The following is a 26,943-nucleotide window of genomic DNA, read 5'->3' as shown; positions in this document are numbered from 1 at the left end:
TAACCACATTGTCCGATTTCAAAAAGGCTTTACAGCGAAAGCAAAACATTACATTATGTTAGGAGAGTACATAGACACAAATAATCACACAGCCATTTTCCAAGCAAGGACATGTGTCAATAAAACCCAAAACGCAGCTAAATGAAGCACTAACCTTTGACGATCTTCATCAGATGACACTCCTAGGACATTGTTATACAATACATGCATGTTTTGTTCAATCAAGTTCATATTTATATCAAAAAACAGCATTTTACATTGCCGCGTAATGTTCAGAAAATGTATTCCCACCAAAACACATAAATTTACAAAAAGACTCATCATAAACGTTGACAAAATATATAACAATTATTTAAAGAATTATAGATAGACTACTCCTGGATGCAACCGCTTTGTCAGATTTTAAAATAGCTTTACGGAGAAAGCACATTTTTCAATATTCTGAGTACATAGCTCACCATCACAGCAAGCTATACAGACACCCGCCAAGTTCGGGGTCACCTAAACTCAGAATTAGTATGATAAATATTCTCTTACCTTTGCTGATCTTTGTCAGAATGCACTCCCAGGACTGCTACTTCCACAAGAAATTTAGTTTTTGTTCGAAATAATCCATATTTATGTCCAAATATCTCCGTTTTGTTCGTGCGTACAGAGCACTATCCAAAGGCATAACGCTCGAGCGCGGTACCAGAGACAAAGTCAAAATGTTCCATTACCGTACTTAGAAGCATGTCAAATGCTGTTTAAAATCAATCTTTATGGTATTTTTAACGTAAAATTGCGATAATATTCCAACCGGACAATGGCATATTCATTCAAGAAGAAAAAGGAACGGCGCGCTTGCGGGATCGCGCATATCCAATCCCTTTGTCCACAGGCAGTCCACTGATTGACTGAGCTCCTTTTATCTGGAACGAACTACAAAAATCTCTGAAACTGGAAACACTTATCTCCCTCACTAGCTTTAAGCACCAGCTATCAGAGCAGCTCCCAGATCACTGCACCTGTACATAGCCCATCTATAATTTAGCCCAAACTACTACCTCTTCCCCTACTTTATTTATTTTATTTATTTTTGCTCCTTTGCACCATATTATTTATATTTTAACTTTGAACTTTCTTCAAATAACAAATCTACCATTCCAGTGTTTTACTTGCTATACTTTATTTACTCTGCCACCATGGCCTTTTTTGCCTTTACCTCCCTTATCTCACATCATTTGCTCACATTGTATATAGTCTTATTTCTTTCTACTGTATCATTGATTGTATGTTGTTTTACTCCATGTGTAACTCTGTTTTTGTATGTTGTCGAACTGCTTTGCTTTATCTTGGCCAGGTCGCAATTGTAAATGAGAACTTGTTCTCAACTTGCCTACCTGCTTAAATAAAGGTGAAATAAAAAATCTGCCCAGTGACAGGAGAATGCTGAAAGAACTTTCTGAAGGCTGTTGACAGCCAATGGAAGCCTTAGGAAGTGCAACGTGACCCCACAGAAACTGTAGTTTCGATAGAGAATCAAAAGAAGAACTACAATTCTCAGACTTTCCACTTCCTGGTTGGATTTTTCTCAGGTTTTTGCCTGCCACATGAGTTCTGTTATACTCAGACACCATTCAAACAGTTTTAGAAACTTTAGTGTTTTCTATCCAAATCTACTAATAATATTTATATTCTAGTTTCTGGGCCAGAGTAGTAACCAGTTTAATTTGGGTACGTTTTTCATCCGGCCGTGAAAATACTGCCCCCTACACCTCAACAGGTTAAACCATGTGAAGGGATGGCGTGATTAAAGACAAGACTCTCCTTTATCTAACCACACTGTCCGATTTCAAAAAGGCTTTACAGCGAAAGCAAAACATTAGATTATGTCAGCAGAGTACCCAGACAGAAATAATCAGACACCCATTTTTCAAGCTAGCATATAATGTCACAAAAAACAAAACCACAGCTAAATGCAGCACTAACCTTTGATCTTCATCAGATGACAACCCTAGGACATTATGTTATACAATGCATGCATGTTTTGTTCAATCAAGTTCATATTTATATCAAAAACCAGCTTTTTTACATTAGCATGTGACGTTCAGAACTAGCATACCCCCGCAAACCTCCGGTGAATTTACTAAATTACTCACGATAAACGTTCACAAAAAACATAACAATTATTTTAAGAATTATAGATACAGAACTCCTCTATGCACTCGATATGTCCGATTTTTAAAATAGCTTTTCGGTGAAAGCACTTTTTGCAATATTCTCAGTAGATAGCCCGGCATCACAGGGCTAGCTATTTAGACACCCAGCAAGTTTAGCCTTCACCAAACTCCGATTTACTATTAGAAAAGTTTGATTACCTTTGGTGTTCTTCGTCAGAATGCACTCCCAGGACTTCTACTTCAATAACAAATGTTGGTTTGGTCCCAAATAATCCATAGTTATATCCAAACAGCGGCGTTTTGTTTGTGCGTTCAAGACACTATCTGAATGGTAAAGAAGGGTTACGAGCATGATGCATTTCGTGACAAAAAAATTCTAAATATTCCATTACCGTACTTCGAAGCATGTCAACCGCTGTTTTAAAATCAATTTATGCTAATTTTCTCGTAAAAAAGCGATAATATTCCGACCGGGAGTCGTTGTATCCGTTCAAAGACGATAGAATAAAAACATGGGGTCGTCTCGTGCACGAGCATGAGTCCCATTGTCCGCTGATAGACCACTTAGCAAATGCGCTAAAGCTTTTCAGCCAGGGCTTGGAAGTACATCATTCAGCTTTTTGCCGCCTTCTGAGAGCCCATGGGAGCCGTAGGAAGTGTCACGTAACAGCAGAGATCCCCTGTATTGGATAGAGATGATCGAGGGCAAAAAATGGTCAGAGGGCGCTTCCTGTTTGGAATCTTCTCAGGTTTTTGCCTGCCATATGAGTTCTGTTATACTCACAGACACCATTCAAACAGTTTTATAAACTTGAGTGTTTTCTATCCAAAGCTAATAATTATATGCATATTCTAGTTTCTGGGCAGGAGTAATAATCAGATTAAATCGGGTACGTCTTTTTATCCGGACGTGAAAATACTGCCCCATATCCATAACAGGTTAATTGGGAACCAATTATTTGTCTGTGCGCAGGTCACTCCCCTCAGTGAGCTTGTCCAGGAGTGGGGTCAATAGGAGGTTTGCTTGAGATGGGAGTATCTAGAGTTGACAATTGATATATGCCATTGGATGAAATGGTGTTTTTGTTCTATGAAGTACCAGGGACAAGATTAGAACCTCGTCATTAGGGACCAAACTGAACGATAATTTATAGCGAATGCTATCTGGCTGTAGATCCTCCTCTCTAAAGTAAACAGTCTTTCTTTGTGAACCGTTCCTAACTATCTGTGGTGTGTCATGTCAAAAGGGGGTGGATCTTGCTATAAAGACCTCAGTAGCCATTGTGTTAACACTCTTAACGGGTCATTAGAAATGGTGAATCGTTGAAAGTCAAAGATGCTTTTGCAAAAGTATCTTAATTATTAAAGATGAAGTTAACTCGGACTGGTGTGTTTTTAACTCTCCTCATTTGGTAATGCAGAAATTAGCCACCACACAAGACGGCACAAACAGATCTGCGACCAGGCTAATTTATGTCTAGAATTCTGATTCCCTAGGTGTCATCATCAGTCCAATGGGAACCAAAACAAAATGTTTTAATCAATGAAACCAGTGTGGCTCCTACAAAAAAGGGAGTGTTGTGTTTACGATGAATACTAGCCTGTCGGGTAGATAAGATGTGCTTTGCCATGCTAGAACACTATGGAGAATCCTGTGCTGCTGATTTCTCTCTTTGCTTGGCTTTGTGAGGACAGTTGGCTCAGCAGTGAAGACGGGCTGGAATCCCTTCCCCTCCAATCCCCACTTAATCAAAGGGCCGTGCCCCATCACTCACATGGATACACAAGATACACATTGTATTTTGACACATGATCCACTGGGCTAATCCCTACTGTACAGTTGGTCAACTAATACAACCACCCCACTGGTTGTACGGTCAACCTGGTCAACATGATGATGGACATAAAGGTGTTAATTCATCTTTGTTGTCTTGTTGCAGGGATTGATCTGGAGAACATTGTGTACTACAGAGACAACACGCACTACTTTGTGATGACTGCAAAGAAGCAGAGTCTGCTGGACAAGGGGGTCATCATTCATGTGAGTGGTGTTAGTTTTGCTCCTTTGTGTTCACCTTCCCCATATGTCATTCCCCCACTCTTCCAATCCCCAACTGTTCAGATATTTACAGCTGTGCAATTGTGCCCTATCTGCCAGAGGGTGCTAAATCTCAGCCCTTTGTTTGAACTGGGAATAAAAGCACAGAACAAGATACAGTGGAGTGAGAGAGGAAAAACAGTGTTGCTGGGTGAGAAGGAATCTGGCACGTGTGTGTGTGTGTATCTGGTCTTTTGAAGGCTCGTTTTCGTTTCATTTTTCCTTCAGTGAAGATGGACTCCTCATCCGTCCTGCTCTGAATGTGACCTCTGTGTGTAGTCTTTAAACTCTCATCATAGCACTGCTGCCTTGACTGGTTCGAATTGTCAGCGAGCTCTTGACTTACATTTTAAATTGTACAATGAAAATATGTTTGATAAAATATGATGGTGATTGCATGTGAGGGCACTGATCCATAACAATAATGTAGTAGACTTGTAATCCCTGTAATTGCTTGCTACCTGAGGTGAAACCTCCCTTTGTTTCAGCAGCTGGTTAAAAAAACAGACTTGTACTGCGTAGCTTTTCAAAGTCTGCTTACGTGTTCAGAAATGTTGAGCAAAACTGTTTAGGGCAACTAAAGTCTTTAGGGCCGGTTTCTATCACCTCAGTCTAGTCTACACAGAATGAAGAGGGATCACATGCAATAAGTAGGTAGGGCCCTGATGTTTTCCTGACCATATGACCTGACCAGGAAAATCTTAAGGCCCAGTTGTAGGCTCCAACTAGGGTCTGGTAGAGGTGGTGCTCTGATCCTTTCGGAGCAATACCATTCATTTTCCATCAACCCTCCCTGTTTCTTGGTCCTGCAGGATTACATTGAAACAGAGAAGCTTCTGGGCCAAGACAACGTGAACCAGGAGGCTCTTCTCTCCTACGCCCGCGAGGCTGCCGACTTTGGCACCAACTACCAGCTGCCCTCTCTGGACTACGCCATCAACCACTGCAACCAGCCCGATGTGGCCATGTTCGACTTCACCTGCATGTACGCCTCAGAGAATGCGGCGCTGTTCAGGGAGAAGTGCGGACACCAGCTACTGGTGGCTCTGGTGGGGGACAGTCTACTGGAGGTGAGGGGGGCTTTACTTCATACTAGATGTTGTGGGTGAAATTAATACACATTGTCGCACCATAGCAAAATGGAGCAAACTATTTTGCAGCAGAAACCAAAGACATGCATTTGTTATTGGACAACTTCAGGTTTTCCCCTCTCTGTTAGATCCGTTTTCATCCGTTTGGTGCACCGGTATAGATTACTGTTAATTTAATTTCAATTCTCAAAGCTTTGTCTAAATGCCTCTCAAGTCACAGGCGCCAACAGTACATGTATTTTATTGGGATTCCCAATGAACTGCTGCCAAGGCAACAGCTACTCTTCCTGGGGTCCAAACAGGGAAAAAACACACAAATAAAATTAATAATATACTGTGGCAGACCAGGGGGTTGGGTCAAAACGTCTACACAGATCGGACAGGGTAGAATTAGCTCAGTTTCAAAGGTATTTATTAAAATAAAAGTCCAAAAGAAGAGAAAAGGTCTCCCCCAAGAGACCCTCTCCGAGATACCGCCTTCTGGGCTTACGGGTCTTGCTGTATCCTGTGGGCATCAAAAACTGAACTCCCTCTGGTACCATCCCCAACTATACGGGAGTCCTTTCCTCCCCCAATCTCTCCCGTGTGCTGCCCTTCTGGCAGCTTTATGGGACTTGTACAGCTGGTGAGCAATCAGCCCTTGATTACTCACCAATCCCCAATCAGCCCCAATTAGTCCTGGCCACAGAACCTGTCGAGACCGGGCACGTCCAGCAGATAGAGCCAACGCCTCGACGAGTCTCCCCCTGGTGGCTGACCTGCTGTACGCTTAGGTCTGTCAGGGAGGGGACTGTCATCAGTGCGATAGCGCATCCACGTTTCCATGCTTCGCCAATGACCTGTGCACAACAGAAAAAGCGAAGCGTTGAAGGGACAAGAACCACCATCGTTTGTGTCACTTGCGTGGTCCGTGACCAGGGTGAAGTGGGTACCTAACAGGTAATACTTGAGTGTCTAGCGCCCACTTCACCGCTAGACACTCTTTCTCAACAATGGAGTATTTTTTTCTCTCTGGGTATCAGCTTTCGGCTGATGTACACGATTGGGAGGAGCACCACATCATGTATCTGGGACAGAACGGCCCCTAGTCCCGTGTCACATGCATCGGTCTGGACCAACATCGGCAGCTGGAAATCGGGCGTTACGAGAATCGGATGGGAGCACAGCACTTCCTTCAGGCGGCTGAACGCCGCTTCTGTCTCATCCGTCCATTTCACTGTTTTTGGGAGGCGGGCCCTGGTTAGATCGGTGAGGGGGAAGCTATAGCCGCAAAGTTGGGGATAAACCGGCTATAGTATCCTGACAGTCCCAGGAAGGACTTGACCTGTGTCTTGGTGCGTGGAACGGGCCAGTCACGTACCGCGTGAACCTTCCTCTCCTGGGGCTTGACGTTCCCCCGTCCGATCAAATACCCTAGGTACTCCACCTCCTCGAACGCTAGTTTGCATTTCTTGGGGTTCGCGGTCAACCCGGCTTATCTGAGCGTGTCCAGCACCGCCTGGAGGCGCGTCAGGTGCTTTTCCCAACCTTGGCTGTGGATGAGGATATCATCCAAATATGCCGCTGCGTACTGCTGATGTGGTCGAAGTACTTTGTGCATCAGTCGCTGGAATGTGGGAGGGGCTCTGTGGAGACTGAACGGGAGCACCTTGTACTGATACAATCCGTCTGGTGTCAAACGCCGTCTTCTCCCAGGAGGAGGCTGCCAACGGTACCTGCCAATATCCTTTGGTCAGGTCAAGGGTGCTGATGTACCAGGCCTTTCCCAATCGGTCGACGAGCTCATCCACCCTCAGCATCGGGTAGGCGTCGAACAAACAAACAATGTTGTTCACACCCCGGAAATCATTACAGAAGCGCAGGTTACCGTCCGGTTTGGGCACCAACATGATGGGGCTGCACCATGCACTGTGGGACTCTTCAACGACCCCCATCCTCAGCATAGCCTCCACTTCCTGTTTCATGGCCTTCCTTCTGGCATCAGGAATCTGATATGACCTCTTTCGTACCGTTTCCCCGGGCCGGGTACGGATGTGGTGTTCAATGAGGGTCATGCGGCCCGGCTTCTCGGAGAACACCGCCGTGTTCCAATCGACGAGCTCTTGCTTCTGGGCCCGGTCGAGGTCTTCATTGCGCAGGATCACCACTGGTACCGTTGGCGTCCTGGGTCCCGACCATAACACGGCCAAGGCTGTACTCTCGTGCCATTTCTTCAACAGGTTCACGTGGTAAATCTGTTGGGGTTTCTGTCTCCCGGGCTGCCGTGTGCGGTAATTGACAGGTCCCAGCTTCTCGATCACCTCGTAGGGCCCGTGCCATGTTGCCAGGAACTTCCTTTTGGCCGTGGGGATCAAGACCAACACCCTGTCTCCCACCTGGAATTCTCGGGGCTGGGCTCCCCGATTGTATGCTTGGGCGCGTTGGGCCTTCTCCATATGTTCCCTCACGACTGGCCATATGGCTGTCATCTGCTCCCTCATTGTCTCCACGTGCTCTACCACGCTGCGTAAGTTGGGCTTCCCACACCTCCTTGGCGAGGTCCAGTAGGCCGCGTGGCCTCCTCCCATAGAGGAGTTCGAAAGGGGAAAACCCATTGGAGGGCTGGGGTACTTCTCGGGTTGAGAACATTAGGTGGGGTAGTAGTTGGTCCCAGTTCTTCCCGTCCTGCTCGATGACCTTTCGCAGCATTTGTATGAGCGTTTCATTGAACCGCTCAGCGAGCCCATCCGTCTGCGGGTGAAAGATGCTTGAACTGCAGGAGAGCACACATCTTTCATTAGGCGGGACAAACTCAGTACCTTGGTCTGTCAGGATCTTGTTCGGGATGCCCACCCGACTAAAGAGGTGGAACAGCTCCCGGGCGATTCCCTTGGACACCGCCGCCCGTAGGGGAATGGCCTCGGCATACTGGGTGGCATAGTCTACGATTACCAGGATGTACCAGTGTCCTCGTGCTGTTTTTACCAGGGGTCCCACTATGTCCATGGCCATGCGTTCAAAGGGCACCCTGATGATCAGTAGGGGGACGAGTGGGTTTCGGAAGTGTGCCTTTGGGGCAGTCATTTGACACTCCGGGCAGCTGTGACAGTAGTCTTCCACGACCCTCCTCATCCCGGGCCAGTGGAACCAGGTGGCGATCTGTTCCCGGGTCTTCTCCATTCCCAGGTGTGCCCCCAACAGGTGGGTGTGGGCCAGCTGAAGAACAGTTCCCACATACTGTCGGGGCAGCAACAATGCCTCTCGAAGTTCCCCCTGTTGGCGCGACACCTGATACAAAAGGTTATTCTTGATTTGGAAATGGGGGGGAACTCACCCCCGGAAGTAGCTGTCCATCCACCGCTATCACTTGGGCTGCAGCGGCTTTCAAGTTAGGGTCCTCCCACTGGGCCATCCCAAATTGTCCCCTCAGTTGGCCCCCAGTGGGTGTCTCGACTGGCCCCTTGAAATCAAGGAGGGGGAGGCTGGGCTCTTCCTCCCGTGGTTCCCCGGGGAGTCGGGTTCCGGCACCCCCTCCGACTCCGGACCCGTAGATACAGGTTGGTCAACCGTTTGCTCCCGGGCCGCACAGGCGATGGGTCGTCCTCGCTCTCATATTCAGACGGCTCGAACCTTCTTCCTCAGCTCGTGCCCCACAGGGCCGTGAACAGTCTCGTCCCACTAGGAGAGGTACCAGCAACTCCTGGTACGGCACCCACCATCATCTGGCAGTTCCCTTGTAGCGTCACAAGGGAACCGCTTTGTCCATTTCCTGTGTTCACGGGGACACATCTTCCTACCACGTTCGGTCTCCTGGTTCAGCAGGCTCGTGGTTACGAGGGTAACCATACTTCCAGAGTTTAATAGAGCTTCCGTGTTGTGTCCGTCAACCTTCACCGGGACCATGGGTGCAGTTGATTTGTGGTGTGCCCAACAGGAGGTGACGTAGTTCACTGTGTGACCCACCTCGATTCCGGGGCTTGTTGATGGCATCGACTCCTCTCGAGCCAGGCAATTCCAGGCCATGTGACCCCGGGTGCCACACTCAAAACACCTCCTTTGGTCTCATCTACCTGGGATCGTTGCTATTGCTAGTTACTCATTCTAAAACTGACTGAAGCTCTGTTAAGAGTCAGTTATTCATTTTATTGTCGTAGCTGACATGTATACTTTTGAGTCGTTAGCGTTCATAGACACACAAGCTTTATTCAAGGACATTGGAAAGTCATTAGTAATAACAGAAAACAATAATGGCCCAAGCTGGCTGCCCTGCGGTACACCACCCAACTGAATTTGCATTAGAGGCTTCCATTAAAGAAAACCCTCTGTGTTCTATTAGATTGGTAACTCTCAATCCATGATAAGGCAGAGGATGCAAATCCATAACACAAGTTATTTTTTTCAGCAATAGTTTATGATCAATGATATCAAAAGCTGTACTGACATCTAACAAAACAGCTCCCAAAATATTCTTACTATCAATTTCTTTCAGCCAATCTTCAGTTATTTGTGTCAGTGCTGATCATGTTGGGTGCCCTTCCCTACAAGCATGCTGAAAGTCCGTTGTAAAATAACTATTTGATCAAACGCGATTATTTTCCAAAAGTTTGCTAAGCCCTGGTAACAGGCTGATTGGTCAGCTGTTTGAACCATTAAAGGGTGCTCTGCTATTCTTGGGCAGCGGAATGACCTTTGCCTCCCTCCAGGTCTGAGGGCACACACCATATTCTAGGCTTAAATTGAACATGTGGCAAACTGGAGTCACAATGTATTCTGCTACCAACCTCACCAACTTAGCATCCAGGTTGTTGGTACCAGGTGGCTTGTCCTTTTTTTTTTTCTTTCTCTCTTCCACCTTTATTTAACCAGGTAGGCTAGTTGAGAACAAGTTCTCATTTGCAACTGCGACCTGGCCAAGATAAAGCATAGCAATTCGACACATACAACAGAGTTACACATGGAATAAACAAAACATAGTCAATAATACAGTAGAACAAAAGAAAACAAAAAGTCTATATACAGTGAGTGCAAATGAGGTAAGTTAAGGCAATAAATAGGCCATGGTGGTAAAGTAATTACAATATAGCAATTTAACACTGGAATGGTAGATGTGCAGAAGATGAATGTGCAAGTAGAGATACTGGGGTGCAAAGGAGCAAAATAAATAAATACAGTATGGGGATGAGGTAGGTAGATGGGCTGTTTACAGATGGGCTATGTGCAGTGATCTGTGAGCTGCTCTGACAGCTGGTGCTTAAAGCTAGTGAGGGAGATATGAGTCTCCAGCTTCAGAGATTTTTGCAGTTCGTTCCAGTCATTGGCAGCAGAGAACTGGAAGGAAAGATGACCAAAGGAGGAATTGGCTTTGGGGGTGACCAGTGAGATATACCTGCTGGAGCACGTGCTACGAGTGGGTGCTACTATGGTGACCAGTGAGCTGAGATAAGGCGGGGCTTTACCTAGCAGAGACTTGTAGATAACCTGTAGCCAGTGCGTTTGGCGACAAGTATGAAGCGAGGGCCAACCAACGAGAGCATACAGGTCGCAATGGTGGGTAGTGTATGGGGCTTTGGTGACAAAACGGATGGCACTGTGATAGACTGCATCCAGTTTGTTGAGTAGAGTGTTGGAGGCTATTTTACAGATGACATCACCGAAGTCGAGGATCGGTAGGATGGTCAGTTTTACGAGGGTATGTTTGGCAGCATGAGTGAAGGATGCTTTGTTGCGATATAGGAAGCCAATTCTAGATTTAATTTTGGATTGGAGATGCTTAATGTGAGTCTGGAAGGAGAGTTTACAGTCTAACCAGACATGCAGGTATTTGTAGTTGTCCACGTATTCTAAGTCAGAGCCGTCCAGAGTAGTGATGCTGGACGGGCGAGCAGGTGCGGGCAGTGATCGATTGAATGGCATGCATTTAGTTTTACTTGCGTTTAAGAGCAGTTGGAGGCCACGGAAGGAGAGTTGTATGGCATTGAAGCTCGTCTGGAGGTTAGTTAAGTGTCCAAAGAGGGGCCAGAATAATACAGAATGGTGTCGGCTGCGTAGAGGTGGATCAGAGAATCACCAGCAGCAAGAGCAACATTGATGTTTGTGGCTTGTCCTTATTTATAGAACAATTTTTTTTCAGCTCTTCTTACAGTAGATCAGATGAGCATTTTTCTTCCCACACATATTCCCTTTAGGCAGTTTGAGAACATTGCTTGCTTGTTGTCGCTGAACAATTACTGTGTCTCCTGCTTTGTATGAGCGTAGTGTGTTGACCCATGTTCTCTCTGTCTTCAGCCCTTCTGGCCCACGGGGACAGGCTGTGCTAGAGGGTTCCTGGCTGCCTTTGACACGGTGTGGATGGTGAGGGGCTGGGCGCAGGGCAAGGCCCATCTGGAGATCCTGGCAGAAAGGTACAGTAGGATAGAGATGTTTACATATGAGATTCTATTGACGGCCTCCCGAGTGGCGCAGCAGTCACTACAGACCCGGGTTCGATCCCGGGCTGTCTCACAGCTGGCTGTGACCGGGAGACCCATGAGGCGGCGTACAATTGGCCCAGCGTTGTCCGGTTTAGGGGAGGGTTTGGCCGGCCGTGACCTCCTTGTCCTATCGCGCTCTAGCGACTCCTTGTAGCTGACTTCGGCCGCCTGCGCGCTGACTTCGGCCGCCTGCGCGCTGACTTCGGCCGCCTGCGCGCTGACTTCGGCCGCCTGCGCGCTGACTTCGGCCGCCTGCGCGCTGACCCTGCGCGCTGACTTCGGCCGCCTGCGCGCTGACTTCGGCCGCCTGCGCGCTGACTTCGGCCGCCTGCGCGCTGACTTCGGCCGCCTGCGCGCTGACTTCGGCCGCCTGCGCGCTGACTTCGGCCGCCTGCGCGCTGACTTCGGCCGCCTGCGCGCTGACTTCGGCCGCCTGCTGGGCGGTGTTTCCTCCGACACGTTGGTGCGGCTGGCTTCCGCGTTAAATGAGCAGTGTGGCTTGGCAGGGTCTCGACCTTCGCCTCTCCCAAGTCCATAGGAGAGTTGCAGCGATGGGACAAGACTGTAACTACCAATAGGATATCGCGAAATTGGGGAAAAAAAGGGGTAAAAGTACAAAAAATGTATTATTTTTGACATTTTATTAATCCAGGTTTGGAGAGATGCTGGACTTTGGAAAAAATTGCTGTCAGGTGTCTACATTCAAATTGATTAGATCCATGTTGCTACATGTTAGAAATGTTTGGTTATCCTATTAGTGGAAGTTATGGTGATTTTGTGTTTACCTGTCATACTGTGGGACAATAATCTGTTGCTCTGGTTTTAACAGAAAATGAATGATTTCATCTCATGACATGTTTGTAGGGAGGGCCTCTACAGGCTATTACCCCAAACAACGACAGAGAACATCTCAAAGAACTTTGATCAGTACACCATAGACCCGGTAACACGGTACCCCAACCTCAACTCCAGCTGTGTCAAGCCACATCAGGTTTGTCTGAGATGGAGAATACCTCACATTTACATTTTAAACAGATAAATTGTGTTGTCCTATTTACAGTGCATTCGGAAAGTATTCAGACCCCCTGACTTTTTCCAGATTCTGTTATGTTACAGCCTTATTCTAAAATGGATTAAATTACTTTTTTCCCCCTCATTAATCTACACAGAATACCCCATAATAAAAAAGGTTTTTAGAAATTATTGCAAATGTATAAAAACAGAAACCTTACTTACATAAGTATTAAAACCCTTTGCTATGAGACTCGAAATTTAGCTCAGATGCATCCTGTTTCCATTGATCATCCTTGATGTTTTTACAACTTGATTGGTGTCCACCTGTGGTAAATTCAATTGATTGGACATGATTTGGAAAGGAAAGGCACACGGTTTTTGCTCTGACATGCACTGTCAACTAAGTCATGAGGTCGAAGGAATTGTCTGTAGAGCTCCGAGACAGGATTATGTCGAGGCACAGATCTGAGGAAGGGTAACAAAAAAATTATGAAGCATTGAAGGTCCCCAAGAACACAGTGGCCTCATCAATCTTAAATGGAAGAAGTATGGAACCATCAAGACTCTACCGAGAGCTGTCTGCCTGGCCAAACTGAGCAATCACGGGAGTAGGGCGTTGGTCAGGGAGGTGACCAGGAACCTGTGGGTCACTCTGAAAGAGCTCCAGAGTTCCTCAGTGGAGATGGGAGAACCTTCCAAAAGGACAACCATCTCTGCAGCACGCCACCAATCAGGCCTTTATGGTAGAGTGGCCAGATGAAAGCCGCTCCTCAGTAGTTTCCCTAAAGAAACAAGATTCTCTGGTCTGATGAAACCAAGATTGAACTCTTTGGCTTGAATGCCAAACATCATGTCAAGCACCATCCCTACGGTGGAGCATGGTGGTGGTAGCATCATGCTGATGGGATGTTTTTCAGCGGCACGGACTGGGAGACTAGTCAGTATCGAGGGAAAGATGACCAGAGCAAATTACAGACCGGTCCTTGATGAAAACCTGCTCCAGAGGGCTCAGGACCTCAGACTGGGGGCGAAGGTTCACCTTCGACCAGGACAATGACCCTAAGCACACAGCCAAGCAACGCAGAAGTGGCTTCGGGACAAGTCTCTGAATGTCCTTGAGTGGCCCAGCCAGAGCCCCGACTTAAAACCCGATCGAACATCTCTGGAGAGACCTGAAAATAGCTGTGCAGCGACGCTCCCCATCCAACCTGACAGAGCTTGAGAGGATCTGCAGAGAAGAATGTGGAGAAACTCCCCAAATACAGGTGTGCAAAGCTGAAATCGTCATACCCAAGAAGTTTCGAAGCTGTAATCGCTGCCAAAGGTGCTTCAACAAAGTACTAAGTAAAGGGTCTGAATACTTATGTAAATTTGGTATTTCTGTTTTTTATTTTTAATACGTTTGCAATTTCTAAACCTGTTTTTGTTTTGTCATTATGGGGTATATAGATTTGTTACTTTACAGCCTTATACTAAAATTCATGAACTTTAAAAAAAAATTTTTTTGCAATGTGGAAAAAGTCAAGGAGTCTGAATACTTTCCGAATGCACTGTAGAACAGTTGACAATTAACCCATTCATGTCCATTGCAGAAATGTTATTTATTTTAGTCTAGTTTATTTTATTCTTGTTCTCTCTGCTTACTGATGGACAAATCTGAAGACATTTTTCAATTGGCCAAAGCATTTATCTACAATGTGAGTTTTTGATATTGTACTATATTTAGTCTTTGGACACATGGGGTTACTGTTTTTTACACATTTCATTAATCAAGTGGCATGTTCATTAAATACAGTTTAAGTCAGAAGTTTACATACACCTTAGCCAAATACATTTAAACTCAGTTTTTCACAATTCCTAACATTTAATCCTAGTAAACATTCACTGTCTTAGGTCAGTTTGGATCACCACTTTATTTGAAGAATGTGAAATGTCAGAATAATAGTAGAGAGAATGATTTATTTCAGCTTTGATTTATTTCATCACATTCCCAGTGGGTCAGAAGTTTACATACACTCAATTAGTATTTGGTAGCATTGCCTTTAAATTGTTTAACTTGGGTCAAATGTTTCGGGTAGCCTTCCACAAGCTTCCCACAATAAATTGGGTGAATTTTGGCACAATCCTCCTGACAGAGCTGGTGTAACTGGGTCAGGTTTGTAGGCCTCCTTGCTCGCACACGCTTTTTCAGTTCCGTCCACAAATGTTCTATAGGATTGAGGTCAGGGCTTTGTGATGGCCACTCCAATACCTTGACTTTGTTGTCCTTAAGCCATTTTGCCACAACTTTGGAAGTATGCTTGGGGTCATTGTCCATTTTGGAGACCCATTTGCGACCAAGCTTTAACTTCCTGACTGATGTCTTGATGTTGCTTCAATATATCCACAGAATTTTCTTCAAAGTGACTTCTTCATGAAGCTGGTTGAGAGAATGCCAAGAGTGTGTAAAGCTGTCGTCAAGGCAAAGGGTGGCTACTTTGAAGAATCTCAAATATGCAATATATTTTGATTAGTTTAACACTTTTTGGGTTGCTACATGATTCCATGTGATATTTCATAGTTCTGATGTCTTCACAATTCTACAATGTAGAAAATTAGTACAAATAAATAACCCTTGAATGAGTAGGTGTTCTAAAACTTTTGACTGGTACTATATATATGGAAACAAGATTGAATGGATAAAATCCACATGCTCTCTCTCTCACTCATATATGCTGACGTTGATTCCACAGGCAGTTTGGAACTCGGTAGTGAGTGTTGCAACGGAGGACAACTGGTTTGACGCATTACGCGCTTCAGCACTCGGTTGTCCCGTTCTGTGAGCTTGTGTGGCCTACCACTTCGCGGCTGAGCCGTTGTTGCTCCTTGACCTTTTCACTTCACAATAACATTACTTACTGTCCCCTGGGGCAGCTCTAGCAGTGCAGAAATTTGACTAACTGATTTGTTGGAAAGGTGGCATCCTATGACGGTGCCACGTAAGTCACTGAGCTTTTCCGTAAGGCCATTCTACTGCCAATGTTTGTCTATGGCGATGGCATGGCTGTGTGCTCAATTTTATACACCTGTCAGCAATGAGTGTGGCTGAAATAGCCGAATCTACTAACATACTAATGACCATCAGCAGCATCAGAGCTTGGAGAAGCCTAATTACCATGACTAAACGGTCAGGTGGAATTTGACTGCCTTCATGACTCGTGACCACCGGTAATACGGTCACAGCAACGGCCCTAGGTATATACACACATCGTCTGGAACATTGGTGTCCGAAGGCTAACCCCATGTGTCCAAAGGTTAAATATAGTATGATGCAGAAACGGCTATAGTTCACAAACAACAGTGAGTTTAATCATACATTTGGCATATTTGGGCTTAGAACAGGTCAAATAAGAATACTATATGCTGCATGCATTTACACTAAATAGAATTTGTTCTGTGGCGCTTTTTGATATTTTACTAAGTATAGTACAGGGATGTGAATGGGTTAACTTGCTTAACATGTATTGACATTGGTATGCTAAAGAACTGGTTTCACAGAGCAGGTAACTCAAGTTTTAATATTCTAATATACTTTTCATGCCTCTCTCTCACAGGTGCGTCACCTGTTCATAGACGGGCAGCAGGACTCCTGTCCTCTGGAGCGGGGTGGACCCACACGTAGATCTGTCAATCTCTCCAGACGAGGTCAGTCTTCACAAACACAGACTGACCACAGTCTGAGACTTGTCATTTCTCAGGCCTGTCATCTCAATGACTAACCCATGTCTGATGCATCATCCTCTAATTATATCAGACAAGCTCAGACATAGGCACCCACGTAGGCCAGGACATAGAAATACAATTACGGCTGCACGTCCACCCATCATGGATCATTGACTTGAATGGGAATGTCTGTTCTAGAATTTGTATTTCTACGGGCCAGGAGCTGACCGAGACGGTTTGGATTAGTCAGACGTGCAAGCATTATGGATTAGTGGCTCCTTGTGATGTTCTATTAGTAATCTGATCTGTGTGTGTCCCATAAACTTGCCTCACCTGAGAGTTAATAAAAGGGCTCATCACAGTTACACCCACTTGCAACAATGACTGCGGTCACATTACATGAAGCAGGGTCAGACATGCCCAACAAAAGTGTGTGCTGGCCTACACTCCCATACCCTCATCTCATACTACTTTTAAAAAGGTATCCATGAAGACGTATTACACTACAGGGATGTGATGTGTACTCTAGCCAGTATTCTCTAGCCACTGTAGCCAGGTGTATTTATCTTTCTCTGTATGTTTGTTAGTTGGTGATGATGGCGTGATTGGATGACTAGTTGACCCCTCTTCTCCCACAGAGTCGGACATCCGGCCCAGCCGCCTCCTCACCTGGTGTCAGAAGCAGACACAGGGGTACAGGGGTGTGGACGTCACCAACCTCACCTCTTCCTGGAAGAGTGGCCTGGCACTCTGTGCTCTTATACACCGCCTCCGGCCAGACCTCATGTGAGAAAACACACATGCACAGTGCCTTCAGAAAGTATTAATACCCCTTGACTTGTTCCACATTTTGATGTTACAACCTGAATTCAAAATTGTTTAAATAGATTTTTCCCTCACCCATCTAAACCCAATACTCCATAATGATAAAGTTAAAAACATGTTTTTAGAAATGTTAGCAAATTTATTGAAAATGAAATACAGCAATATCTCATTTACATAAGTATTCACATGCCTGAGTCAATACTTTGTAGAAGTACCTTTGGCAGTGATTACAGCTGTGGGTCTCTCTGGGTAAGTCTCTAACAGCTTTCAACACCTGGATTGTGCAACATTTGCCCATTTTTATTCTTTTTCAGAATTCTTCAAGCTCTGTCAAATTTAATTGTTGATCATTGCTAGACAACTATTTTCAGGTTGTGCCATAGATTTTCAAGTAGATTTAACTCCAAACTGTAACTAGGCCACTCAGGAATATTCACTGTCGTCTTGGTAAGCAACTCCGGTGTATATTTGGCCTTGTGTTTTAGGTTATTGTCCTGCTGAAAGGTGACTTCATCTCCCAGTGTCTGGTGGAAAGCAGAATTAAGCAGATTTTCTTATAGGATGTTTGCCTCCATTCCAAATGTTTTATTTTTCATTTTATTTTATTTTTTTCCTGGAGAAACTCCCCAGTCCTTAACGATGACAAGCATACCGATAACATGATGCAGCCACCACTATGCTTGAAAATATGGAGAGTGGTACTCAGTAATGTATTGGATTTTCCCCAAACATATTAACACTTTTTGTATTCGGGACAAAAAGTTATTTGCTTTGCAGTATTACTTTAGTGCCTATATTAGAATATTGTTATTCTGTACAGCAGGGGTGTCAAACTCATTCCATGGATTTAATTTGATTTATTAGGATCCCCATTAGCCGACGCCAATGACGACAGTCTTACTGGGGTCCAACACAACGAAAAATACTTTACAATTTACATACATTTTAAAAACATTTACGTGTGTGTGTGTATCTATCAGTTACACATGCATGTCAGTGTGTGTATATACACACAGCAAGTAGGTCACACGGGGGAGAGGTGTTGTGCTGTGAGGTGTTGCTTTGATTTTTTTAAACCAGGTTTGCTGTTCACTTCTGCTATATAAGATGTAAGGGAGTTTCATGCACTCATGGCTCTGTATAATACTGTACATTTCTTTGAATTTGTTCTGGACCTGGGGACTGTGAAAAGACCCCTAGCGGGGTAGGTGTGCGTCAGTGCTGTGTGTAAGTTGACTATGCAAACAATTTGGAATTTCCAACACATTGTTTCTTATAAAAACAGTCTTTCCTCAACTCTTAGCCAAGAGAGACTGGCATGCGCATTATTATTATTATTATTATTATTATTATTATTATTATTATTATTATTATTAGCCCTCTGATTACAATGAAGAGCAACACATGCGGCTCTGTTCTGGTCCAGCTGCAGCTTAACTAGGTCTTTCTTTGCGGCACTTGACCATATGACTGGACAATAATCAAGATGAGATCAAATTTGAGCCTGCAGAACTTGCTTTGTGGAGTGTGGTGTCAAAAAAGCAGAGCATCCCTTTATTACTACCCATCTTTACAACCATTTCAGTCTATGTTTGGACCATGACACTTTACAATCAAAGGTAACATCAAGAAATGTAGTTTCCTCAACTTGTTCAACAGCCACACAATTCATTAACAGATTCAGCTAAGGTCCTGAATGTAGGGAATTATTTATACCAAATACAATGCTCTTAGTTTGAGATGTTGAGGACCAGTTTATTACTGGCCACCCATTCCAAAACAGACTGCAACTCTTTAAGGGTTTCAGTGACTTCATTAGCTGTGGTTGCTGATGCGTATATATGGTTGAATCATCAGCATACATGGACACCCATGCATTGTTTAATTCCAGCGGCACGTCATTGGTGAAAAGAGTAGAGGCCTAGAGAGCTGCCCTGCGGTACACCACACTTTACATGTTTGACATTAGAGAAGCTTCCATTAAAGAAAATCCTCTGAGTTCTATTAGATGGTTCATGGTTCCATGATATGGCAGAGGTTGAAAATCCATAACACATATGTTTTCTCAACAACCGGTTATGGTCAATAATATCAAAGGCTGCATGGAAATCTAACAGTACAGTGACCACAATCTTCTTATCAATTTCTTTAAACCAATCATATGTCATTTGTGTCAGTGCAGTACTTGTTGAGTGCCCTTCTCTATGAGCATGGTGAAAGTCTGTTAATTTGTTTAGAGAAATAGCATTATATTTGACTCACCACCTGGATTCTGTTAGGGAGCCAGCGAGCTAACGTTAGTTAGCTAACAGTGCACTTTAGCTTAAGACATATAGCTGGCTAGCTCCACTACACAACACTTTTTTTATTTATTTTTTTAAAGCCGCGTTCGACAGGATTACCAACACAGACTGACGAGCTCAAATAGACAGAAGCCTCCAATCTGAACTCCTCTCTCGGCATGTCCAACCCACTCATTATCTCAACCAATCATGATGGCTAGTGGGAAGGTTGCCAACTTTTTATGTGGCTTAAACAGCAAGGCTTGTAATTTAACAATTTTATTCATATTTACAGAAAGTTCAAAAAAAAAAAAAAAAAGAACGTCTCTCCTGGGAAGTTGTGACTTGCGATATACGCCTAGTTCCTGAATCTGGTCACATTTGTTCAGACACAATTCTTTCCAACGGTTTGCTAAGAGCTGGCAGCAAGCTGATAAGTCTGCTGTTAAAACCAGTAAAGTTTTCTTATCGCATAACTTCAAAGGGCCTAGTGTCTGGTGTTTTTTTTTTCTTCTTTCAATTAAGACCTACACAACCAGGTGATGGAAGTTCCTTAGTAATCAGTGACCTTAATTTATCAATTGAATACGAGGGAGGAGCGAAAACCCGCAGCCGTTCGGCCCTCTGTGGAATGAGTTTTACACACGCTGTACAGTCTTCCCTCTTTTCACTCGTCAATTAGGTTAATATTGTGGCGTAACTGCAATGTTGTTTACCCATCCTCAGTTATCTCCTATCACAGCCGTTAAACTCTAACTGTTTTAAAGTCAACATTGGCCTCATGGTGAAATCCCTGAGCGATATCCTTCTTCTCCGGCAACTGAGTTAGGACGCCTGTGTCTTTGTAGTGAGTGACTGGGTGTATTGATACACCATCCAAAGTTTAATGAATAACTTCACCATGCTCAAAGGGATATTCAATGTCTGCTGTTTTTACTAATCTACCAATAGGTGTCCTTCTTTGTGAGGCATTGGAAAACCTCCCTGGTCTTAGTGGTTGAATCTGTGTTTGAAATTCACTGCTTGACTGAGGGACCTTACAATTATCTGTATGATTGGGGTACAGACATGAGGTAGTCATAAAAAAAATCATGTTAAACACTATTACACACAGAGTGGATCGATGCAATATATTATGTAACTTGTTAAGCACATTTTTACTCCTGAACTTATTTAGGTTTGCCATAACAAAGGGGTTGAATACATATTGACTCAAGACATTTCAGCTTTTTGATTTTTAATTCATCTGAAGAAAAAAATTATAATAAGAAACATTCCACTTTGACATTTATGGGGTATTGTGTGTAGGTCGGTGACACAAACGTCTACATTTGATCAATTTTAAATTCAGACTAACACAAACAAATGTGGCAAAAGTAAAGGGGTGTGAATACTTTCTGAAGGTACTGTGTGTGTGTGTGTGTGGTGTGTGTGTGTGTGTGTGTCACACACACACACAGTCATGGTCTTTTTGGCACCATCAAAGCACACACTGATTGTCATCTTGTCTATAGTCATGCACTGCCTTTGTGTCTGTCACATGTTATGCTGTTGAAAATGTGAACAGTGATATTGATTGTAGACAACACTTCTGTTTAAACTCTAGGTGTGGGATTCATAAATTAGGAACTGTACTATGTGTACTGACCTTTTGCGGGCAACGGCTAGATTTGTCTAAATAGAGAAATGAGAAATGGCCTAACCCACACAAAATAAGAAAGCGAGCATTCTGGTTTGGCTTTCATGTTGCACGCCCAATTATGTGTATAAAGCATTTGTACTAGCAGTATTAGATACTGATGGCACTGTTGAGCAACTCCACACCTTGAAATGTTTCCATCTTACCTAAATAACAAGTGGGTGTTTTATCCTTTATGCTGTGTGAATTTGACCCGCTCAAGTCGTCTTTTGTGTGTGAGTCAAAATGAGTGTGGGCTGAGGGGGTGCAACCGTGATGATCTCATCACTCTGGCTCTAGCTCCCGATTGCTTTCCCCCCCCCTGTTCTCTGTGTCACAGGTAGATGTGATTTCACAGTCCGTTCTGAATTAAATCCTTTTTATGGAAAGGAAGTGTGTTTACAATCTGTTTATAACATTACTATGGGCTGTTGCTAAGGGCCTTAGACCTCACCTTTCAGCTAGTGCAATGCATCTGTTGGTAGGAGTCTGGTGGTGCGGAAAGTGTGATGATTATAAAATGCAGCATTAAACCAACGTTTTTAATGCTTATCAACAAACTGTTTTGGGGCTAACATTCTCATTCCATAGGGGAAACAACTTTATTAAGGTCTTATTGGAGGTGAACCTTATGTCTTATTGGAGGTGAACCTTATGTCTGTTCTCTATCTCTCTCCATCCTAGTGACTTTGACTCCCTGAATGAGAAGGACTCGGCCAAGAACAACCAGCTGGCCTTTGACATAGCAGAGCATGAGTTTGGTATCCAGCCTGTGACCACGGGGAACGAGATGGCTCTGGACCAGGACCCAGACAAGCTGATGATGGTGCTGTACATCTCCAAGCTTTACGAGATGTTCCGCAACTCGCCTGCATCCATCACTGGTAGGCTGCTGTTCTGGGTCGTTCTCTCACACCTCTGATGCCTCACACAGTGTAGTCCGAAAACCAGACCCTAGGAAACAGACATTCCTCTTTTGGCTACTTCGGAAAGGGGGGGAAAAAAATTGTTCCGGGCTGAACTCGCTTCAGTCCGAAAACTCACGCAACAAATCATGAGGCAGACATTCCAGAAGGTTGCTATTCGAAACCAAAGTTTGCAGACAAAACCTTTGCAGTGGTTTTAGTGGAGGTAGTTGATGCAAACTAGCCACTTACGAAATGCAGACATTAACCCTTTGACGTGTACCAACACGCTGGTGTGATTATTCTACAGTGGTCTGCAGCGTACTCTCAAACCAATGTGATTCAGAACATCCAGTTTCGATTGACGCAACAGTCAGCGTTTGAGCTGACACAGTCCTTAGAACCTTATGTCCTGAATGTGACCAGTTTATTTTTTGGATGCAATGCTTAGACATTCACAGAAGTTGCGACAGCATAACACAATCATCCAAACCGGAAAATGTACAGTAAGCTACATTAGTCCTAGCGCTGAGAGAAGATTGACCTAACACAAGCGGTCATATTTACAGGACTCTCGGCTGACAGAAACCAAAATATGAATTAGCTATAGAAATGACTATTTACAATTCATCGTGTCGTCTACCATCATTCACTTCTGGACGTTTACTCATTTTATTATAACATCTTTGGTCTGACAGACTTTTACATGACACCCAGAATGCCTTGTATAATGTCAACAAACATGTAACCGAAATAGCTGGCAAATATCTTCGCATTAGCTCATCATAATTCGTACAATCTTCAAAAAAGCATTTTACACACATATGTGTCCGTTACAATCAATGCAAGAGTCCGAATGCATAATTTGTCACCAGGACTTGAAAACATGAATAAAACAGTAAATACATTATGCTCCATATATACATACAGTAGAAACGCCAACACGATATACTGAAAATAAGGCACTTACTTTGATAGGAACGCACACATGTCCAAAGTTATTATTTGTAAGGTGAACAACAATGAAGGCAATGCGAGAGCCTGCCAGAAAATGTGCCAGGGGGAAAAAGTTAATGCTAGACTACGCAAATGTCTGCATACTTGATCTGGGGAAACACTGGGGAAGTGCTTGGGCTCTCATCGAAAGAAGTTTGTCCGGTTCAGTAAAGCCTCAAACATACTATGTGAATTAATGAGGAGCCGGAACACACCTCAATTCAAACTGTTGTTGGAAGATGAAACTTGTTAGAAAATTATTTCAAATTGACAAGTTGAAATATAGCCTGTAGATAATTAGCATATAGCATGCGTCTTGGTTTGAGGGCAGTGTGGGTTAACTGTCCTGTTGCATAAATCACATTTTGGAACAGTGAGTGCATTCTCACATCACAAGCATAAAAAATTCACGTTGGACGCAACCTTTAGATATTTGGAACTCATGCGTGAAAAGGTTCAAAATAACCTCTGTGCGCCATCTTGCTAGCTACTATTTTTGTATTTTATTCAAGTGGATAAGGTACTGTAGGCAGTGACACAGTTCCTCTACGCCAAACTGACGTTCTATTACATACAGACGTGAACGTCGGAACATTTGAAAATTGTGGGAGGCGACCCGGATGTCTAGGGAGACTACAGAACACTTCCCCAGGCATTTTTTATATATATATATATATATATATATATATATATATATATATATATATATATATATATATATATATATATATATATATATATATATATATATATATATATATATATATATATATATATATATATATATATATATATATATATGGGAGGTGATAGAGTCCAGGTGGTGACAGGTGTGCGCCATAAAGAACAGCCTGGTGACCTAGAGGCCGGAGAGGGAGCACGTGACACCTGAAGCCTCAGAAATTGAAACTCCATGCACAAGGGTTACGTAATGGGACCCTGAAGTCTGATATGTTAATTAACGTTCTTCATTTAAATTAAAAATATACCACCTACTATTCTCCATAAACTACTCCATAACTGGAGTTTTACTACTCCTGAGGTATGATTTGTTTGCAGGATTCTGAAGGTTAGATTGAGCTTAAGCTTGAACCCTTAATGAGGATAGTGTGTGACTGAGCGGTTCTGACTTTTTTTTTCATCTGTCATGATGGGATAAGATTGCATGTTACACAACCGGGTCAGTTGTGAGAGTGTGGTATGTAAGAAATGTGTTCGGGCCCCAGTTCAGGTCATCTCACCGGGCCATGGTAATAATAATGCCTCTGATCTATAGGGCTGCCTTTTATAGGATACATTAGGAGTTTATGTTAAATGGCTGAGAATTCCTTCACTTAAAATACTAATGATTCAGCCCAACTGACTATTGTAATGCCCTCATAATAGTTTCTGACACTTGGTGATTAATCAAAAGGAATCTGTTTTAAATTGTGGATACTACTGTTTTGGGCATTTGTTTTCACATTTACTTTATCTGGTTACCCTCTTGATTTGGCTTGACCTAGGCTTAGAGGGCTGGTTTATTACAGTGTGCGTATTAGAGTATGTCCTGTATCAAAGCACCCATAACACACTGCTATGCTTTTGTTACAGGTACAAGGGAAACGGAGGAGAACAATGAAGCGTATTCATCGGAGTCTGCATACTCGGTTTACAACTTAATGAACCGAACACAGCCCAAAAAAAGGATCCCAAAGGTACCGTGAGCTCACCCTCTCCTCCTCCTCCTCCTCACCCATCTACAGGCTTTAAAAGGAAAGCATTGCAACAACAAAGGCCTCCATGTAAATGCGATTTAGCCTACGTAAAGTGTGTGTGTCAAAATAGGTGCATGTTTACTTGACAGATGAAAGGAATTCCTATGTGCCAATAAATGACAAGAAGCAATTGAAATGTAGATTAGATAAGGTACTGTATGTGAACAAGACTGAGAGACCTAGATAATCTTCATCTTACAAGGCATACTTTCTTAATGATTACCCTCACACTCAATAACCTTTGACTGTGACGTGAATGACTGTGAATAAACAGTTGTTTTAGGTCTATTTTGTACTACCTTTTCCTCAGGATAACGGGAAGCTGGAGGAGAACGACCCGATGAACAAAAGACGAAGAAAGGGCAGCACCTATTTAGAGGAGGTGTGTTAGTGACTACAACAAGCATCTCTCTATCACCAGTGTGGCCTTAGATGCAGCCATTTTTAATGTGGATAAAGGGACTGATCATTCATTGTGTTGTCAGTTGTCCTGTCAGAGTGCCCCCCCTGCAGGTGACGGCGGGGAGCAGAATAAAGTGCGCTCAATGGCCACACAGCTACTGGCCAAGTTTGAGGAGAATGCATCGCCCGGCAGTTCCCTGCGCAATAAGGTGAGCAGCTCCAGGTGTACAGAACTCTGACTAAAGGGGTCAAGGTCCCTGTACACTGTGCTGTGTAGAGACAATGGGGGGGAGGAAAGGGAGCCAACACATTGTAAAGTCACATGCATACAGACAATAAACTGTCGATGCCCTCAGTGCCGATGGTTACTGTAAGATTCTTCTGTTGGTTAATTCTCTGATGGTTGATCATATCTGATTTTAGAAATCTGTACTATTGTATAGTACTTGCTGCCGTGTGTGTGTGGGGGGGGGGGGGGGGGGGTAGTAATCATAAACAGGTAATGTTTTTGTGTTGAAATTTCAGATAATGAAGGCTCTGTGGAACCTACTTGTTCTCTATGGTACATAACATTCTGAGAGAGTTTGGAAATGGATGATATTCATTTCGTAGACCTGCTTTTACCTCAGGGGAGAGCACGTATGTCCTTGTATCCAATTCTGCAACGTCACTGCCACCATAATCACGTTTGAATATAGCCCATTGTGTTGTAAGACTGTAAAATGGGACAAATCCACCACACCCACAGCCACTACCGTTGGGTACAGTTTGAGTACAAAGCTTTGACGAGGTATAGTTTATTGGTAATGGTCAAGAAAGCTATGAAGAGATTGAAGATGAATTTACAGTATCGTTATACTTCCACCAATAACATACTTCTAGTATATCGACCGCTACATTAGTCACACAGTAAAATGAGCTACTCCACCATAAGAAGAGGCTGGCCCTAGATTATAGGATTAAAGAAAGTAGGTTGTGCATTTGGAACCTTGATGAAGTGAATACAGTATAATCTGCCTGTGAAGCCCCATCAAAGGACTGAGTGGCTCTGTCTGGTTATGGTGTGGAATACCATAGATATGGTATGGTTATGGTACATATACTTAAGCGATAATGCCAGAGAAGCTGGTATTTGGAGGTAAGTATTGGCACGGCTGTTATGCCCGAGACAAAGTCGAGGGTCGGCAAGCCCTCGACACTGGCTTCACGGGCATTATCACTTTTATACAACGGGTTACCAACATATTCATACACTGCTCAAAAAAATAAAGGGAACACTTAAACAACACAATGTAACTCCAAGTCAATCACACTTCTGTGAAATCCAACTGTCCACTTAGGAAGCAACACTGATTGACAATAAATTTCACATGCTGTTGTGCAAATGGAATAGACAACAGGTAGAAATTATAGACAATAAACAAGACACCCCCAATAAAGGAGTGTGGTGACCACAGACCACTTCTCAGTTCCTATGCTTCCTGGCTGATGTTTTGGTCACTTTTGAATGCTGGCGGTGCTTTCACTCTAGTGGTAGCATGAGACGGAGTCTACAACCCACAAGTGGCTCAGGTAGTGCAGC

The 26,943-nt window shown here is 43.8% G+C and overlaps 1 protein-coding gene across 13 annotated transcripts in view; it reads left to right on the top strand.

Annotated features, from left to right (window-relative positions):
* LOC115152261 (protein-methionine sulfoxide oxidase mical2b) overlaps window positions 1-26,943 on the top strand; it is a 73,105-nt gene that overhangs the window by 21,803 nt on the left and 24,359 nt on the right. For all 13 annotated transcript variants that reach the window (XM_029696944.1, XM_029696941.1, XM_029696935.1 and 10 more), the window contains 10 exons: window positions 4,103-4,203; window positions 5,073-5,330; window positions 11,616-11,731; window positions 12,665-12,791; window positions 16,408-16,498; window positions 17,155-17,302; window positions 21,986-22,185; window positions 24,796-24,899; window positions 25,270-25,341; window positions 25,445-25,570. In XM_029696944.1, coding sequence (XP_029552804.1) covers window positions 4,103-4,203; window positions 5,073-5,330; window positions 11,616-11,731; window positions 12,665-12,791; window positions 16,408-16,498; window positions 17,155-17,302; window positions 21,986-22,185; window positions 24,796-24,899; window positions 25,270-25,341; window positions 25,445-25,570 — 1,343 coding nt within the window. The remainder of the gene's footprint in view (window positions 1-4,102; window positions 4,204-5,072; window positions 5,331-11,615; window positions 11,732-12,664; window positions 12,792-16,407; window positions 16,499-17,154; window positions 17,303-21,985; window positions 22,186-24,795; window positions 24,900-25,269; window positions 25,342-25,444; window positions 25,571-26,943) is intronic.

Source organism: Salmo trutta, chromosome 17, assembly GCF_901001165.1.
Source record: "Salmo trutta chromosome 17, fSalTru1.1, whole genome shotgun sequence".
Classification (NCBI taxonomy): domain Eukaryota; kingdom Metazoa; phylum Chordata; class Actinopteri; order Salmoniformes; family Salmonidae; genus Salmo; species Salmo trutta.
Note: the sequence above shows the minus strand (reverse complement) of the source record. Positions and strands in the feature narration are given on the sequence as shown.